Genomic DNA, 19,324 nt, shown 5'->3' on the forward strand with positions numbered 1-19,324 from the left:
GTCGTGTCCAGCTCTTTGTGACTCCATGGACTATAGCCCACCAGGCTCCTCTGCCCATGGAATTATCCAGGCAAGAATACTGGAATGGGTAGCCATTCTCTCCTCCAGGGGATCTTCCTGACCCAGGGATCGAATACGGCTCTTCTAATTGTGGGCAGATTCTTTAAGGTCTGAGCCATCAGAGTAGCCCAATATTGTATTAAACTGGTGGGTTATTTGGAAATCTGCAAAATGAACACAGGATCAGATAATTGATCAGCTTCATATACCTGGAAATTACTAAGTAAAAAACTCAGATCCTAGAGTACAGTTACTTATTCATTATCACAGTTACAATATAAACTGGGGGAGAGACCAAGTTTAGTAGTGAATTTCCCCTATCAATGCTTCTTCCAGATATCACAGTGATTTTTAAAAATGAAAACAACCACACAGTAAAGAAATTACATACAGATATTCATGTAGCAGGAAGTTTGAACTAAAGCAAACCAAAATCTCCAATGAGTTAAATGAGACAGAATTGACTGTTCTGGTATATAACATGCAGACTTCCATGCCAGATGTGTGAGACAGCATATCCCCATATTACATTCATGCACATAAGGAAATACCATAAAGACTAGCTCTTAGGATGTAGCAATAGTGAAGGGTAAATATTACCCAGGAATAACCATATTATTTTAGATAGGTTTGAAAACTATCTAGTTTACTTGGAATCACAGGAAAAGAGGAGGCTAGGAATTGGAACCAATGATATGGCCAATATACTGGTGGTAGTGGAGATCAGTGATGTTTAGAAACAGTCCAGTTAGTTGAGGGAGCTACAGTGACTGGAATGCCTGTTTATCTATGTTTATATTTCCCCCTGATTACTGAAAACGCTGTCTTTCATTGAATTTCCCTTTTCCTCCCGACAATGACTCTTCCTCAACGCTGGTCCCAGAGCAGCAGCAGGCACGGGTTTGGGTATGGGCTGCAGGGGGCTTAGTGGCACTGTGTGGAGGCACAGAGGTAGGTGGCTGAGTCTTCAGGCTGGGATCCTCTGATGTACATGGAGCTGTAGCCCTCCTTAGTATTCAGAGTGACTCTCACTCGTCCTTGCTTCTTTTCATCCCCATTTACACTTATTACAAACAGGTTCTTGGGGCCCTTTGCAGGTTCCCATCTGTACCAGTGTAAAGCATAGAAAGAGCTGGAAGGGAAACTGCAGGTGAAATTGGTGCTCTCTCCTTCCTGAACCCACAGCAAGGGAGGACGCTGTTCCACAGTCAAGAGGCTGCTCACTCCTGTTCAAAAAGACAAGGTCACACATAGAAACTGATTTCTCTACAGTGTTCATTGCCTTCACACATTCCCAAATATTAGAATCTTGAGGTGCCTGACTGCATCTCCCTCCTTCCCCATCACCACCCAGATTGTTCAGAATGTCTTCAGCAGCCCCAGGACTTAGGGCCAAGATGAAGCCACAGGATCAGCCATGAGGCTGGCAAAGGATTCCTCTCCATTTATCCTGATCAAATATCCTCAGCAGAGGAACATTCTGCAGCCTAGATCTGTGAAACATGCTGCTTCAGAAAATAGGTTTCTGTACCTGGTTGCCCAACCAATCAGAGACAAGACGACATACACGTGCTAGAAACACACCAACCATTTCTGCCCTAGAATCAGTTGCCTGTGGTTCAAAATGAGGGATCAAACACTGCTTTCTTGAGACCAACTTCACAAACATTGAGATGAGCTCACCACACAAAGAGAACTGACAACCTTTCAGAAGGTTGCTTAATCAGGGCCTGCTACTATTCAACTGGAGAGAGTGGGATGGTAATATGTGACATGAATCCTGCTTTGGTTAAGAATCTTTGTATGTGTTTTAAACAAAATTTTTAAAACTTTCAAATTCCCCAAATAGAAATGTTCACCCACATAATGTGCTGAATTTTCTTTTGCTTCATGTACATTATTCTAATATGAAAGTCACACAATAGAGTTACTATTATTCCTAATTTACCAAGAACAAAAACGGTAGCTCTAAGAGTTTGGGTGATTAACTCAAGGTGAAATATCAGGGAAGTGGCATAGTAAGAATTAGAACACTTATCTATCTGGTATGGAGCATATAGTGTTTGGAATTTGTCATGCCCCTACATTTATAATATTCTGTAAATGTTTTAAATGTCAGAGGTTATATGTTTTAAAAATAATAGGAGTCTACTTGTTGATTTTCTTTCTTTTTTAAAAAAGAATTTTCTTGATGTCAATCATTTTTAAAGACTTTATTGAATTTGTTACAATGTTGCTTCTGGGTTTTTTAATTCTTTGGGGGGTTGGGGACAAGGCATGTGGGATCTTAGCTCCCCGATCAAGAATCAAACCAGCACAGCACCCACTGCCCTGGATAAGCACTTTAAGGACAATACGATACTATATTAAGATAGAGAGTTACTCTTGGGATGAGGAAAGGCCTGTGCTCTAAGTAAGGTATGGAGGGAGGGCTCCACTCTGACACTTACTCTGCAACACCAGGCAAGGTATTGAACCTCTCTCATGTTCAATCTCCATTTCTGTGAATAGTCAGTATCCTCCTGGGCACTGGGCTCACATTGGCATTCATCCTATCATTCACTTCTCCTAACAACCCTGCATGGTAGATTCTATCAATATCCACATCGCAGATATGAGGAAACTGAAGCATAAAAATAATTAAGTGATACTCCCAAGATCACTCAACTAATGAGTGGTAGGTGTAGAAATATAATCCAAGTCTTCCATCTCAAGCACTGTTACGTTGCCTCCTTAAAGTAGTGTGGATCCAACCTTGAAGGGTTAGGATAAGAAGTGAGTGAGAACACACCTGAAAATCACCTCGCACAACACTTTCCCTAGCATAGGTACTCAGTCAGATGCAAGCAATGCACAAAGTGTTGAGGATTTGGGAGCCAAACTTTCAAATTGCAAAGGAGTCTATACACAAGATAGAGCTTAATATTTTTAAAGGTATATTTGGCAGTTTAAATAGTAGATTTCATGTATTTTCATAAATTTCCATGGTCTATCATGTAGTTGGGTTCAGGGAAAATCAGTTCATTAGGGTGTTATATTGAGAGATTGAGATGTTGTTGTTGGAATGAGTATACCAAGCAGTGTTTGCTATGATTGCTTAGTTTTTTCCCCATTTTTGAGTCTTGCTCCCATTCTCAGAATATTTCTATACTATACTACAAGAAAGGACAGAGCAGTAGAAATTATTTCACTTACCAGAAGAGGAAGGTAAAAAGAAAACAACCCTTTGTGCAATAATTCTGAGCTTCCTTTCCAAGGTAGCCTATTACTTGCCAGCCAAAATCATCACATGTAAGATGTTACAAGAAAACATGAAGATACTTTTTAGCCAATCCAATATTTGTCATTTGAAGTCAATCATTTTCACATCTGGTAGGCCAAAATTAAAAACCAGCCAGTTGTCCCGAATCTTCTCATCTCCTATGATTTCTGCATTGAGACGTTTACTGACTTTGGTTGATCAGTGGCAGCCCCTGTTTTGACTAGCGTGCATGCGTACTTGCTCAGCCTCTGTGTTTGAAACCTTTGGATTGTAGCCACTCAGGCTCTTCAGTCCATGGGATTCTCCAGGCACATTAAAACAACCGACTAGTTTTGCCCGCAGTTTAATCCATGATCACGAGAGGGCAGCAAGGTGCCCAGTGTCAGCCTCACAAATTATTTAGCAGGCCACCAGGTGGCGGTGCTTCCGCTTTCATTCTTGCTACGCCGTCGCTGGAGCCTGATTCTCTGGCAATGCAAATAGTAACATTAAGACAAGCATTCAAAAAGGCGTGACAGTTGGGTTTTCAGAGGTGCACCATGTAAATGTTTTGAGGGATAGCGTCACAGCAGAGAGGGCAAAGGCAAGCGGCACAGGTCTTGATATAGGAATATGCTTGGAGTGTTTAAGGAGTAATATCTCTTCTTTTCCTGTAGCCTCTTGTGTTTTCAGGGACACTGCAACCAACAAACTTGCTAAAGCATTTAGCACTTAACTGGATAGTGGATGATTTCGTCATCTACTGATCCTGAGGCAATTTGTACCTAGGTTTACCATCTTCTTTCCTAGTTGCCTTTAGTTTCCAGTTTATTTATTTATTTATTTTTAAATTTTTATTTTTACTTTATTTTACTTTACAATACTGTATTGGTTTTGCCATACATTGACATGAATCCACCATGGGTGTATAATGTCACCATCACTGAGACATACAGCCACCCTGTCTTAGATCCAAGTGCTTCTCCATACCCAAACTTTCTCTTAAGGAGCCCTCTAAGATGGTACACTCTGGAAGACAATAAAAGTTTGGGACACTTTTCACAGTTAGGAAAGTTATGTCTCACTTCTCAAAGATTAAAAGAAATGGAACAATAAAACCTGTCTCATAGGGTTTTAACACTTACATTAGATAATGGATTGTAAATTCATCCCATGCCTTACTATTATAGTAAGCTCAATAAATATTAACTTTCTTTATTCTACTAAAGAATACCTTTCCTTCAAAGTCTGCTTCTGTGTCCTACCTTTTTCCCCCGCCCCGCACATCAGTTCAGTAATGGAAGCTTCCAGGATAGTTACTTAATCACTTACTTTCCTGGAGACAGTCATTATTTTTCCTTATCCTTTTTGTGTCATATACATCTAGCTACATTGATACACTCAAGCTGAAAGGACATGGATAGAACAGATGAGGTTTGATTTTGGTTTCTATAAGAACAGTAAAATCAAGGTCATATTGCATGTTTTCTACCTATTGGATATGATATTTCTGATTTGGATCTCTAAGATTTTGCTATTCTTATTAGCTATTTTCTCTTCTTATTGATTTATGCACTTTTAATATATCCTGAAATTTAGTCTTTTTTCAGGACTGTGTATTGCATACGTAGCCTTCCAATCGGGCCTTGACATTTCCCTCTCTTTGCAGTGATTTTTAACAAACAAAAACAAATTTAAAATATACTTGCATGCTCATAAGAAGCTCCCTTGAAACTTTTATATGTTTGTTTTCTATAGAAATGCTTACCTTTTGTGACTGTTATTGCCTGTGATAAGTCAGGTATCATGATTAATGATGTTTCCCAGAATACAGCATATCAATTTCCCCTGAGTATTAGTAAGAGTTTTCCCCACTAAAACAGACGCTTGGATTAGTCTCCAATGCTTTGCAAACTTCTGCAAAGCCACAAAGGTGGACTTGCAGAATTCCTTATTCATCTTTATTACTTTCCATATAGTGTTGTTCCTGAATAAGGAGCTTGTTTTATATGAAGTTAAGTACAGCAGTGAGTGGAGATTCTTGCTACGGGCAAAGAGAGTATAGAATAAGTAATACATGAGGTAGTTATAAGTACCAGTTACAACCACATGGCCATTTGCAGTAACAAAAAATATAATAGTTATGAAATTACTTTCATTTTATATGAATATATTTATGTATACATTAACCACTTTTAACTTCCATCTCCAGTTTTCCTGCCTGTAGAAGCATAAAAATGTGCTATTACAATTTTTATCTCCTTATATCTCAGTAGTCAAGTTAAAGAATTCAATGGATCCTCTGATTCAGCTATCAGAGGAAAGAACATCACCCTAAATGGATAAATGAACTTGGTATTCTCTTTGAGGGAGAGAGGTTGCTTTGGTTGATTGAAGAAATAATTGCATCATATTAACAGGAAGCATAATTTTCCTGTTGTCCTTTTTAGAAAGTTGTGTTATTCAAAGAGGTACCAATGAATACCTAGTTAACAAGGAGGGAAGTTAAATAGTTAAAGTATTATGGTATCTTTGTACTGTTTCACTTTAACTATCTGGAAATCTGTTTCCTCGAATTTGCTTCCCTTTTTTGTTCTGAGTTAGGCTTGGCCATGAAAGAGATTTGTGTGAGTTTTGGAAGCGCTTGTGATGAAGTAGCCATATTTTTATGTTCCGTGGGTTGGTGCAGAGCTCCAGGGACTATGGCAATACATACTGTTGCTGCTGCTCTGATAGTTCAACTTATTATTGTCTCACAACTCCTCTACCTCCCATCAGATCTCTTACTCATGTTCTCTTACTCATGTTCTCTTAGACCAAGTATGCATGAAGCATGATGGCAAATGACATCCACTTCTCCTGAAGTTCACCCACCACTGTGAGACTGAAGGAGGTAAGTGACAGACAAGTTTCAGTGTGTCTTGTGGGTTCCATTGTCCTCATACACTTCCATACATGTCACAGTTTCTCCATGCTTATGTCCACATCCAACTTTCCTTCACAAATGTTACTCTAGTTGACTTAGAGTGAATTAGACTCAACATCAAATACAAATACAACAGTTTTTATGGACTCTTCCACCAGCCCTAGCTACTGCCTGTGTTCTAACCCTTATAACTTATCTCTCAGTCTGCATCACTGGTGGTTCCCCTTCTCTGATTGTGCCCCGACACAAAATCTGAGAGGAAAGGACTAAGGAAATGATTTTCTTGACGATTTCAGCTTCTAGACCCAGATTTGTGATATGAGGATCTTTAGGTGAAACTGCCATTTTATATTCTTATGGGGAAAGTTTTCAAATTTAGACAACTTTACACATGCTCTGGGTGGTTGACTTAAAAGTCAAAAATTCAAGATGAGAACATAGCAGTAGACAGTTACCCTGGACACCTGCTTCCAAATGACATGGAAGGAGCTTTCTTTTAGTATTCAATCTTCTGATTCAGACCACAGATGAAACAAACACAGGACTATCATTTCTTGTCTGGGGTCTGCAGGTGTGTATTTTGGCGGTAGTCCTGCAGAGGGGGTGGGAGGGAGTGGGGGTGTGGGGGAGGGGGTCTTCTTTCTTATCCAGCTCAGGAGTTTTTGTTCAGCTTTTCCTATCACTTCAACCACTGTGAGTTCCCAGAGAGCACAGAAGTACTTTGCAGAGTCTTCCAGCTTTAAGGCTGAGATAATGAGGCTGATGGCTTTACGTGATCTCTGAAAATTTATGGAGTAGCGGCCATCCCTTGCATTCGGACTATAAGAATTCTGACCAATAAGGTAAATCATCTCTCCACTGGGAAGCTGCTTATACCAAAAAATGTTATAACTGTTCTGACTTGTCTCATACTGACAGTTCATGGCGGCTAACTCCCCAACTTGACTGGATATGTCTGGCTGGTCTTGAGTAACTTTCTGGGCCACACCAGATCCTGTGGAAAAAATCAGAAAACAGAGATGAAGCAGTGAATAAAATAGTGTGGGAATTAGACTCATTTAGGTCTCCAAAATAAAAACCAAACTGAAATTATAAGACGCTTGCTTTTCCCCAGTCCTCCTTTCCTCCCCAAGTCCCTGTGAAGCTCCATGCGCCTGTGTGCAGTCCTTTCACCCTGAAGACTCACACCCATGCTTGGAAGCATCCCTACCAGAGAAGGTGAAGGCCAGGAACACCCAGAGCAGACTGGAGAGAGGCATGAGGCATGGATTCCCCTGAACAAATGTGCTCAGTCTGCCTCAAGCTGAGAGTTCAGTGTCTCTGTGTGCCTGGCAGCACGTATACATAGTACCTGGTTCCTGTGTGACTCCTTCAAACAGGAAGTGGGGTTTGTCATGTTCAAGGTAACGTCGTCTGTGCACAGATGGGAAAAAAAGTGTGATTCACCACAAACCTTTACTTTGTCTATTTTTCTTTCACTGGTAATTAAATTACACTGAGTCTGAAAAAAGGGCTTCCCTGGTAACTAGTTGGTAAAGAATCTGCCTGAAATGCAGGAGACCCTGCTTCAGTTTGAGCCTGAAAGAGGACTTTGCAAAAGCAGATATTAGTAAAGATTTGAGCTGAGGGGTATTGAAGAACAAACAAGTTGACATTCATTGATGATTATTCAACAGAATAATTTTGCCATCCCATCTAAAGTAGGATTTGTTTTTTTAATTTTTACTGGAGTATAATTGGTTTACAATGTTTTGTTACAACAAAATGAAATGTCCATGGACAGAGGAATGGATAAACGTGTGGTACATGTGTACAATGGAGAGGGGTTCATGCTTGGGAATGCCTGTAAGAATTAAAGATTTTAAAATTAAAAAAATAAAAAACTAAAAAAAAAAAAGAAAAGAAATTATTGTTGCTCTTGAGTTGCTAAGTCCTGTCCGACTCTGTGACCCCATGGACTTTAGCCCATTAGGCTCCTTTGTTCATGGAATTTCTCAAGCAAAAATACTGGAGTGGGGTGCCACTTCCTTCTCCAGGGGCTATACCTGACCCAGGGATTGAACCCACATCTCCTGCTTGGCAAGCAGATTCTTTACTACAGGGCTACCAGGAAAAACCCACAATGAAAGCACTCAGCCATGAAAAAGAACAAAATAATGTCATCTGCAGCAACATGAACAGACCTAAAATAAGATGTAATATTAGCTATGAACACTTCTTGTAATCTATTTACTTACTAGTCATTCATTTAGCCTATGCTTACATTTCTCCATCCAAACTCTAATTACTGTATTTAAAAATTCACAGACTTTGGCCTTGGAGAAAGGCAATCTTATTCAAAAATTTTAACGAAATTTTTCCTAGGTTTTAGAGCTCTAAAATATTGCTAAAATACAAATGATAACCTGATACCTCAGCTTTATATGCACTCTTTTTTATGCATAGCTCTATGAAATTTTGTCACAGGTGTAGGTTTTTGTACCACCACTAAAATCATGATACAGAATTGTTCCATCTCTCTAAAGACAACCATTTTCACACCCTCCCCATCCCTGCAACTGGTGATGACTGCTAGCAGATGCTGATCTTTTCATCTCTATATTTTGTCTTTATGAGAATTCTATATAAGTAAGCTCATACATTATGTATACAATCATAAAGATATGTTAAGTGTAATCATCTACCATGTAGTCTTCTGAGATTGACTTTTTCTTTTCACTCAGCATTGAGATCCATCTAGGCTATCGGGTGTAGCAATACTCTGTTTCTTTTAATCACAATAGACTGTCTCTAACTTAGGATGAATCAACTTAGGATTTTTGACTTTCTGGTTTAGAGAAAGTTATGTATGCATTCACTACAAACCATACTTTGAATTTTGAGTTTTGATCTTTCTCCATGCTAGCAGCATGCTGTATTACATCCTCTGATGGTTCTTGGTAGCAACAGTGAGCTGAGCTCTCAGTCAGACCCAGGAACAGGAGGGTAAACAACTGATACACTTACAACCATTCTGTATCCATACAACCATTGTGTTTTTCACTTTCAGTATAATACCTTTAAGGTAGGCCAGGCGAAGCTCTGACTCACAGTAGGGTAAGTATATTCAATGCATTTTCCACTTACTGATATTTTCAACTTAAAATGGTTTATTGAGACTTAATCCTATTGCAAGTTGAAATAGATCTATAAATTATATTTTATTGTATGGATGTTCAGTTCAGCTCGGTCACTTAGTCGTGTCTGACTCTTTGTGACCTCATGGGCTGCAGCATGCCAGGCTTTCCTGTCCATCACCAACTCCTGGAACTTACTCAAAATCATGTCCACCAAGTCAGTGATGCCATCCAACCATCTCATCCTCTGTCATCCCCTTCTTCCACCTTCAATGTTTCCCAGCATCAGGGTCTTTTCCAATGAATCAGTTCTTCCCATCAGGTGGCCAAAGTATTGGGGCTTCAGTTTCAGCATAAGTCCTTCCAGTGAATATTCAGGACTGATTTCCTTTAGGACTGACTGGCTTGGTCTCCTTGCAGTCCAAGGGACTCTCAAGAGTCTTCTCTAACACAAAAGTTCCAAAGCATCAAATCTTTGGCGCTCAGCTTTCTTTATAGTCCTATTCTCACATCCATACATGACTACTGGAAAAACAATAGCTTTGATTAGAAAGACCTTTGTTGGCAAAGTAATGTCTCTGCTTTTTAGTATGCTGTATAGGTTGGTCATAGCTTTTCTTCCAAGGAACAAGTGTCTTTTAATTTCATGGCTGCAGTCATCATCTACAGTGATTTGGAGCCCAAGAAAATGAAGTCTGTCACTGTTTCCACTATTCCCCCATCTATTTGCCATGAAGTGATGGGGCTGGATGACATGATCTTAGTTTCTGAATGTTGTAGTTTAAGCCAACTTTTTCACTCTCCTCTTTCACTTTCATCAAGAGGCTCTTTAGTTCTTCTTCTCTTTCCGCCATAAGGGTTGTGTCATCTGCATATCTGATGTTACTGATATTTCTCCCGGCAATCTTGATTCCAGTTTGTGCTTCATCCAGCCCAGCATTTCACATGACATACTATGCATATAAGTTAAATAAGCAGGGTGACAATAGACAGCCTTTCCCAATTTGAACCAGTCCATGTCCAGTTCTAACTGTTGCTTCTTGACCTGCATGCAGATTTCTCAGGAGGCAGGTAAGGTGGCCTGGTATTCCTATCTCTTTCAAAATTTCCCACAGTTTATTGTGATCCACACAATCAAAGGCTTTGGCATAGTCAATAAAGCAGAAGTAGATGTTTTTCTGGAACTCTCTTTTTTGATGTTTTAGCTGATGTTGGCAATTTGATCTCTGGCTCGTCTGCCTTTTCTAAATTCAGCTTGAACATCTGGAAGTTCATAGTTCATGTACTGTTGAAGTCTGTCTTGGAGACTTTTGAGCATTACTTTGCTAGCATGTGAGATGAGTACAATTGTGTGGTAGTTTGAATGTTCTTCGGCCTTGTCTTTCTTTGGGATTGGGATGAAAACTGGCCTTTTCCAGTCCTGTGGCCACTGCTGAGTTTTCCAAATTTGCTGGCATATTGAATGCAGCACTTTCACAGCATCATCTTTTAGGATTTGAAAGAGCTCAACTGGAATTCCATCACCTCCACTGGCTCGTTCATAGCGATGCTTTCTAAGGACCACTTAGCCAAGATGTCTGGCTCTAGGTGAGTGATCACACCATCATGGTTGTCTGGGTCATGAAGATCTTTTTTGTATAGTTCTTTTGTGTATTCTTGCCACCTCTTCTTAACATCTTCTGCTTCTGTTAGATATATACCATTTCTGTCCTTTATTGTGCCCATCTTTGCATTTAATATCCCCTTGGTATCTCTAATTTTCTTGAAGAGATCTCTAGTCTTTCCTATTCTGTTGTTTTCCTCTATTTCTTTTCATTGATCACTGAGGCGGGCTCCCTTATCTCTCCTTGCTATTCCTTGGAACTCTGTAGGAAGCCCCAGGACCAGTAAAATGACTCTCAATAAAGTTTATTTAGATTGTTAAAATGAAAAATACTGGTATTTCTTAATTTTTAGAGGATGCAAACTGCACCTTCTCCCTGTTAGCTGAAATATAATTGTTTATACCACATGAATGGCAAGTTATCAGTTTTCAAAAAAATTATAAAAGCACCTTGTTTTATGAATAGCCATTCTAGTTTCAGAAATATATTATAATAGAGATGCCCCCGTAGATACAAAAATGAATTACAAAGATATATAAAGACAACACTCTTTATGATAGCACAGCAATAGAAACAATTATTTATTAATGGAAAAGCAAGTAATGACAGAATGTCTCAGAGTACTACATGGACATTGTAAAGAATGAACTGGACCACTTCCAGGTGGCACAGTATTAAATAATCTGCCTGCAGTGCTGGAGACAAAAAAGACCAGGTCTGATCCCTGGGTCAGGATGATCCCATGGAGGAAGAAATGGCAACCCACTCCAGTATTCTTGCCTGAAAAATCCCTTGGACAGAGGAGCCTGGCAGGCTACAGTTCTTGAGGCTGCACATAAAAGAAGCCTTTGGAACAGGAGAATTGTTTGTATTTTTCTCACTTTCAGCTTGAGACTAACACACTGGAACCAACATTTTATTGACGCAAGAAAGAACCATGACAAACTGTTAATGCTTCTCACTTGATTTCTGTGTTGCAATTAGATTCTTAGTAGCCGTATAATACTTCTCAGCCACATCAACCAATGAAGCCCCACTTCCTTGTCCTCCTTTTCACCTTTTCTTTATCCGTCTTCTTCCCTTTCCTTCCCTTCATTATCCTCGTCTCTTACTGCTCTCTGACTCTCCTTCTAGATGACTCTGGATTTGCTCTCGTGACTGCTCCCCTCGATGTGTCCCCCCTTCTGGCCACCAGAGATACTGCACAGGTGCAGCCCCGTCTGTCCCAGTGTGCTTCTGTCAGGACGCAGTAGTACACAGCGGCGTCTCTCAGGGTGATCTGGGGCAGGACCAAGGTGCTGTCGGAAGCTGTGTTTAGAGAGGCCATGCTGTTGTTCACGGTGCTTCATAAGCCATGAATGACATACTGTGGGCTCTGATTGGGATTTTGCTGATATGTATGTATATAGTCATTTCCACCAACGGTATAGTTATTACAAGGCAGGTTTATATCCTCTCCTTCAGCACAATCCATGGAGCTGGGCTGGGTGGTCTTAGCATCAATCACAGTCCCTATGGGGTTAAGAAATCAAGTTAGCTCCAGAGCACAAATCAGTGTAATTCTACGGATCAAAGTCATAACCCTCTCATAATTGTCTGGCTCTAACCCCTACTCCAGTGTTTCTATTTATGTCCTGCAAAAATATTATTGGTGTTCATTACTGGACTACAAGGAGATCAAGCCAGTCAATCTAAAGGAAATGAACCCTAAATATTCATTGGAAGGACTGATGCTGAAACCGAAGTTCCAATACTTTGTTCACTTGATGATAAGACCCGACTCATTGGAAAATATCCTGATTCTGGGAAAGATTGAAGGCAAAAGGAGAAGGGGGCTGCAGAGGGTGAGATGGTTAAACAGCATTATCGCCTAATGGACATGAATTTGAGCATACTCCAGGAGATAGTGGAGGACAGAGGAGCCTGGCATACTGCCATCCTTGTACGTAAAATGTTGCATACAACTTAGTGACTGAACAACAACAAAATTATAGAGACCAAAGACGTGGCAAGAATCAGAGATCCATAGGCTTTGTTCCATGGGTTGTTGGCTCAATAGACCGAGAGATTTCCTACAACCTGCTTACTGCTAAGGACTCGTCCGGAATCACGGCCATGATTTGACCTGTCATGTAGAAATCTGTCCTCTTTAGCAAACCTGCCAACCATTTCTCGGTTCCATCCCTGTAATGCTGAATACAGTACAGGGAGAGGAGCAGAGAGCAGGTAACTGTGTGGCCCTTTGCCCTCAAGTCACCCCTTGTAGACATAACACTTACCCAAGGTCAGAAACACAGTTACTCCATCACCAGCCTCATACTTCAAGGAGAAGCTAGGACCACGGGCTCAGAGCTCAGACTTGTGTCTGATCCTTGGCTTAAGGAGGTTCCAGAGAACAGAGGCAACAGCTGTTGGTAAAGACTCACAACCAGTGCAGCAGATACCACTGTGTTGTTGCCAGGACCTTCTCAGCCAGTGATCAAGCAGTTCCTTATCTAGGTCTTCCTCCCCTATTTTAGTCATGTCCCCCAAAGATGGTGAAACATTCCCAGCTCAGTGTGCAGTCATCTGTGAAGTTAAATGTCTGGTTCTGGCAAAGGAACACCAATCACAGTGATGTATCTATGCACAACCATTGATCTATCATTTGTTTCTTAAGAAATTGGCTGATGCTCCAAGAAGCTTGTGGAATGCAGTATTTAATCCCAGAAAAATGCACTGAGCTCTGTGTTGTAAGATGATGAAAATTCCTAGCCATGTTTCAGAAAATCTTTGGGAGGTTCAAAAGTAGGATGTGGTCTGGGAGGTGGAAAGATTAACATTGAGACTAAAAGCTACACATCCTGGAACTCAGAGCTTTTGTAAGTGTTCTTGGAATCATGCGTCTATCGCCATCTAGGTAGACATTTTTCATGCATCTGTTCTTAATATACTAACTGATTGACATAGATGGTGTTCACCTCATCCTCCTTGGTCCATAATCTTCATATTCCCTATGCCAATGCTTGCGGCTGTTGTGCAGCAAGGATGCTAAGGCAGAGTAATAGAAAGAAAGGCAAACCAAGTGCGATTCGGGTGGAGATGAGTTTTGAGTGGTAAAAAAAAAAAACAAAAAAACAAAAAAAAAAACAACTGGAGGCGGGGAAAAAGATTTTAAGGAATAGAGAGGTGAAGGGATAATCAGAGCAGGGAAATGGGAAAGAAGTGTTGAAGGAGGTACATGGAAAAGGCTTAGGCTATTGGGCTAAGATCCCTTGAATCCTTGACCAAACACATTCAACAAGGGATAATAAAGCACAAGTTGTCTACAGAAGATGAAAGCATGTCATTTTTCCTTTTTTTGGCACATCAATGGAAAACAAATTTCCCTTCCCTTCTCCCAGAAACAGTTTTCAGATGAAGCAGCCCCCTCTTGTGACTGAATAATAGAACTGGAGAGCTAAACCCAGACCCAAAGTCAACAAGCAACTATTTGAAAAGTTCCTCAGATTTGAATGTAAATAGGCTTCCCAGGTAACTCCCTGATGGTTCAGCTGGTAAAACCCACCTGCAGTGTAGGAGACCCTGGTTCGATTCTTGGATTGGGAAGATACACTGGAGAAGGGACAGGCTACCCACTCTAGTATTCTGCCCTGGAGAATTCCATGGACTACGGTCCATAGGTTCACAGAGTCAGACATGACTGAGCGACTTTCACTTTCACTTCAGGTGACTCTAGTAAAGAAATCACCTGCCAATGCAGGAGACTTAAGAGACACAGTTTCAATCCCTGGATTGAGAAGATCGCCTGGAGAAGGGCATGGCAACCCACTCCAATATTTGTGCCTGGAGAATCCTTTGGACAAGGGAGCCTGCGGGGCTATAGACCATGCATTCACAGGGTCAGACATGACTGAAGCGACTTACCACACAGCACACACATCTTATTTGTAATACCTCTGTACTCATCTGTAGTCCTAAACACTCTATAGAAGGTTTTAACTATCTTTGATTGCTTTATTGCAGTCATATGATTTTCACTTCTTGATCTCTTTAATTTTCATTTGTATCCAACATTCCCATATTTAAAATTTACTCAAAAGCCCATATAATTCAAATGTTTATAAGAGAGGTTGGTACAGACTAGGTGCTCAAGAATTGTCTGTTTGCTGAATGAGCCAATGAATTTATTGAATTTAATAAAAATGTTATGTTGAATACTGTTTAAATTATTTAAATTAAGGGATTTGATTTAGGTCGTACATAAATGGCCTAGTGGTTCTCCAGCCTTTCTTCAATGTAAACCTGAATTTTAAAACAAGGAGCCCATGATCTGACCACAGTCAGCTCCAGATCTTGTTTTTGCTGACTGTAAAGGCTCATCTCCCACGCTAGTAAAGTGATGCTTAAAATTCTCCAAGCCAGGCTTCATCGATATGTGAACCATGAACATCCAGATGTTCAAGCTGGCTTTAGAAAAGGCAGAGGAACCAGAGATCAAATTGCCAACATCTGAGGATCATCGAAAAAAGCAAGAAATTTCCAGAAAAACGTCTACTTCTGCTTTACTGACTATGCCAAAGCCTTTGACTGTGTGGATCACAATAAACTGTGGAAAATTCTGAGAGAGATGGGAATACCAGACCACCTGACCTGCCTCTTGAGAAACCTATACGCAGGTCAGAAAGCAACAGTTAGAACTGGACATGGAACAACAGACTGGTTCCAAATAGGAAAAGGAATACGTCAAGGCTGTATACTGTCACCTTGCGTATTTAACTTATATGCAGAGTACATTATGTGAAATGCTGGGCTGGATGAAGCACAAACTGGAATCAAGATTGCTGGGAGAAATATCAATAACCTCAAATATTCAGTTGATACCACGCTTATGACAGAAAGCGAAGAAGAACTAAAGAGCCTATTGATGAAAATGAAAGAGGAGAGTGAAAATGTTGACTTAAAGCTCAACATTCAGAAAACTAAGATCATGCATCCGGTCCCATCACTTCATGGCAAACAGATGGGGAAACAGTGGAAACAGTGTCAGACTTTATTTTCTTGGGCTCCAAAATCACTGCAGATGATGACTGCATCCATGAAATTAAAAAGACGCTTAAGGGAAGGAAGGAAAGTTATGACCAACCTAGATAGCATATTGAAAAGCAGAGACATTACTTTGCCAACAAAGGTCCGTCTAGTCAAGGCTATGGTTTTGCCAGTGGTCATGTATGGATGTGAGAGTTGGACTATAAGGAAAGCTCAGTGCCAAAGAATTGATGCTTTGAAACTGTGGTATTTGAGAAGACTCTTGAGAGTCCCTTGGACTGCAAGGAGATCCAACCAGTCCATTATAAAGGAGACCAATCTGGATGTTCATTGGTAGGACTGATGTTGAAGCTGAAACTACAATACTTTGGCCACATGATGTGAAGAGCTGACTCGTTGGAAAAGACCCTGATGCTGGGAAAGACTGAGGGCAGGAGAAGGGGCCAACAGAGCATGAGAAGGCTGGATGGCATCACTGACTCAATGGACATGGGTTTGGGTGGACTCTGGGAGTTGGTGATGAACAGGGAGGCCTGGAGTGCTGCAGTTCATGGGTTTGCAAAGAGTTGGACATGACTGAGCGACTGAACTGAACTGAAAGTGTCTCTCCATCTTCGGCTGCAAGGAATATAACCAATCTTATTTCTGTATTAACCATCTGGTGATATTCAAGTGTAGATGGTCTCTTGTGTTGTTGGAAGAGGATATTTGCTATGACTAGTGTGTTTTCTTGGCAAAACTGTATTAGCCTTTGCCCTGCTTAATTTCGTACTCCAAGTTCAGACTTGCCTGAGATAAGTTTGCATTGCTTCCTGAGTTTGCATTCTAATCCCCTGTGATGAAAAGAGCATGTTTTTTTGGTGTCAATTCGACAAGGTATTGCAGATTTTGATAGAACCATTCCTCATAGATCTCTTTAGGTTCCATTTTGACCATAGTGTCACCATCACTGAAACATCCATTCATCCTGTTCTGGGTCAAGTGGATTCCTCATACCCAAATCTTCTCCAAGGAGCCCTCTAAATGGTACCCTCTAGATGACAATAAAGTTTGAGACATTTTTCACAGTTTGGAAAGTTATGCATGTCTCATTTCCCAAAGATTACAAGCATTGGAACAATAAAACCTGTCTCATAGGGTTTTGATATTTAGATTAGATAATGAATCAGAAATGCATTCTGCAGTCCCTGACATATAGTAAGTTGAGTAAATATTAACTTTATTTTACTAAAACTTGCCTTTCCTTCGGTGTCCAGATCTGTGATCTGCTTCCCCCTGACCCTACCCGCCCCCCCAACATCAGTTCAGGGATGGAAGCTTCTAGGACATTTACTTAATCTCTAATTTTCCTGGAGACAGTCATTATTTTTCCTTTATCCTTTTGATATCATATACAACTAGCTACATTGATACATTGATCCGCTCAGGGTGCTGAAAAGACATAGATGAAAGAGGTGAGGTTTGATTTTGGTTTTCCTAAAAATAGTAAAATCATGCTTAGTACCTGTTGGATATAATATTTTTGATTTGGATCTCTAAGATTTTGCCACTCTGGTTAACTGTTTTCTCTTCTTATTGATTTATGAGCTTTTAATATAGTCTGCATTTGATTCCTTTTTCAGAAATTTCTTTTTCATATATTGCTTTCCAAGCTGGCGTTGACTTTCCACTCTCTTAGCAGTGATTTTCAACAATGACAAAAAAAAAAAAAGCAATTTATAAATATACTTCATGCTCATAAGAATCTCCCTTGCAAGTTTTATTTGTTTGGTTTCTTTAGAAAATTTATAAATGCTTTCTTTCCTTTGTGACTGCTGTTGCTTGTGATGATAGTCAGGTATCAGTCTTAATGATATTTCCCAGAATACAATGCAGCAATTTCCTATGAGTATTAACAAGATTTTTTTCTCACTAAAGTAGACCCTTGGATTTGTCTTCAGTGCCTTGCAAACTTCTGCTAAAACCATACTGGTTGACTTGCAGAATTTCTTATTCATCTTTATTACTTTCCTCATAGCAATGCTCCTGAATAAGCAGCTATAGGAAGTCAAGTACAATAGTGAGTGGAGGTTCTTGTTATGATAAAGAGCTTATGGAGTGGGTAATGGATTGAGGTAGTGATAAATCCTAGTTACAATCATGTGGTCATTTGCAGTAACAAAAGCTATAGTAGTTATAAAATTATTTTCATTTTATATGAATATATTTATGTATACAGTAACCATTTTTAACTTCCCTCTCCTGTTTGTCTGCCTGTCATAACATAAAATATGCCACTACAAATTAATCTTTATCTCATTGTATCTTAGTAGTTCAGATACAGTATTCAGTGGGAGAGTGTGATTTAGCTAGAAGAGGAAAGAATCTTAAATGGATAAATGAACTTGGTATTCTCTTCGAAGGAGACAGCTTGTTTTGGTTGAATGAAGAATAATTGCATCGTATTAACAGGAAGCATAGTTTTCCTGTGGTCTTTATTAGAAAGCTGTGTTATTCAAAGAGGTGCTGATGAATGCCTAGTTAACAAGGAGGGAAGTTAACCAGTTAAGCTGTTATGGTAGGTTTCTACTGTGTCAACTTAACAATTTGAAAATCTATTTCCCAGGATTTACTTCCCTGTATTGTTCTGGGTTAGGGTTGGCCATGAAAGAGATTCGTGTAAGTTTTGGAAGATAGTTATGATGAAGTAAGTAAGCCACCACTTCGCTGGTGGCTCAGATGGTAAAGCGTCTGTCTACAATGCGGGAGACCTGGGTTCGATCCCTGGGTCAGGAAGATTCCCTGGAGAAGGAAATGGCAACCCACTCGAGTACTCTTGCCTAGAAAATCCCATGGATGGAGGAGCCTGGTGCAGGCTACTGCTCATGGGGTCGCAAAGAGTTGGACATGACTGAGCGACTTCACTTGATGATGAAGTAGCATGTTTCTATGTTCCTCAGGTTGGTGTGGGGCTCCAGGCACTATGGCAATACACACTGTTGCTGCTGCTCTGATAGTTCAATTTATTGTTGACTTAAAATGCCTCGACCTTCCACCAGATATCTTACTCATGTTCTCTTTGTATTAGACCAAGTATGCATGTAGCATGATGGCAAATGACATCCACTTCTGAAGTTCACCCACTACTGTGAGCGCTAAGGAGGTTAGAGAAAGACAAGTTTTAGAGTGTCTTGTGGGTTCCATTGTCCTCATATATTTCCATACCTGCCACAGTTTGTCCGTGCTTTTGTCCACATCCAACTTTCCTTCACAAATGTTACTCTAGTTGACTTAGCGTGAATTCAACTCAACACCAAATGCAGATATAACAGTTTTTATGAACTCTTCCACCAGCTCTAGCCATTGCCTG

The 19,324-nt window shown here is 40.2% G+C and overlaps 2 gene segments (V, D, J or C); both read right to left on the bottom strand.

Moving 5' to 3' along the window:
* Positions 1 to 984: 984 nt before the first annotated feature.
* On the bottom strand, positions 985 to 5,109 carry LOC128054277 (T cell receptor alpha variable 24-like). The segment is given in 2 exon segments: positions 985 to 1,286; positions 5,070 to 5,109. Coding segments are annotated over 2 exon segments (342 nt in total).
* Positions 5,110 to 6,730: 1,621 nt separating this feature from the next.
* LOC128054278 (T cell receptor delta variable 1-like) lies at positions 6,731 to 7,486 on the bottom strand. The segment is given in 2 exon segments: positions 6,731 to 7,221; positions 7,438 to 7,486. Coding segments are annotated over 2 exon segments (540 nt in total).
* Positions 7,487 to 19,324: the final 11,838 nt, after the last annotated feature.

Source organism: Budorcas taxicolor, chromosome 10, assembly GCF_023091745.1.
Source record: "Budorcas taxicolor isolate Tak-1 chromosome 10, Takin1.1, whole genome shotgun sequence".
NCBI classification, from domain to species: Eukaryota; Metazoa; Chordata; class Mammalia; order Artiodactyla; family Bovidae; genus Budorcas; species Budorcas taxicolor.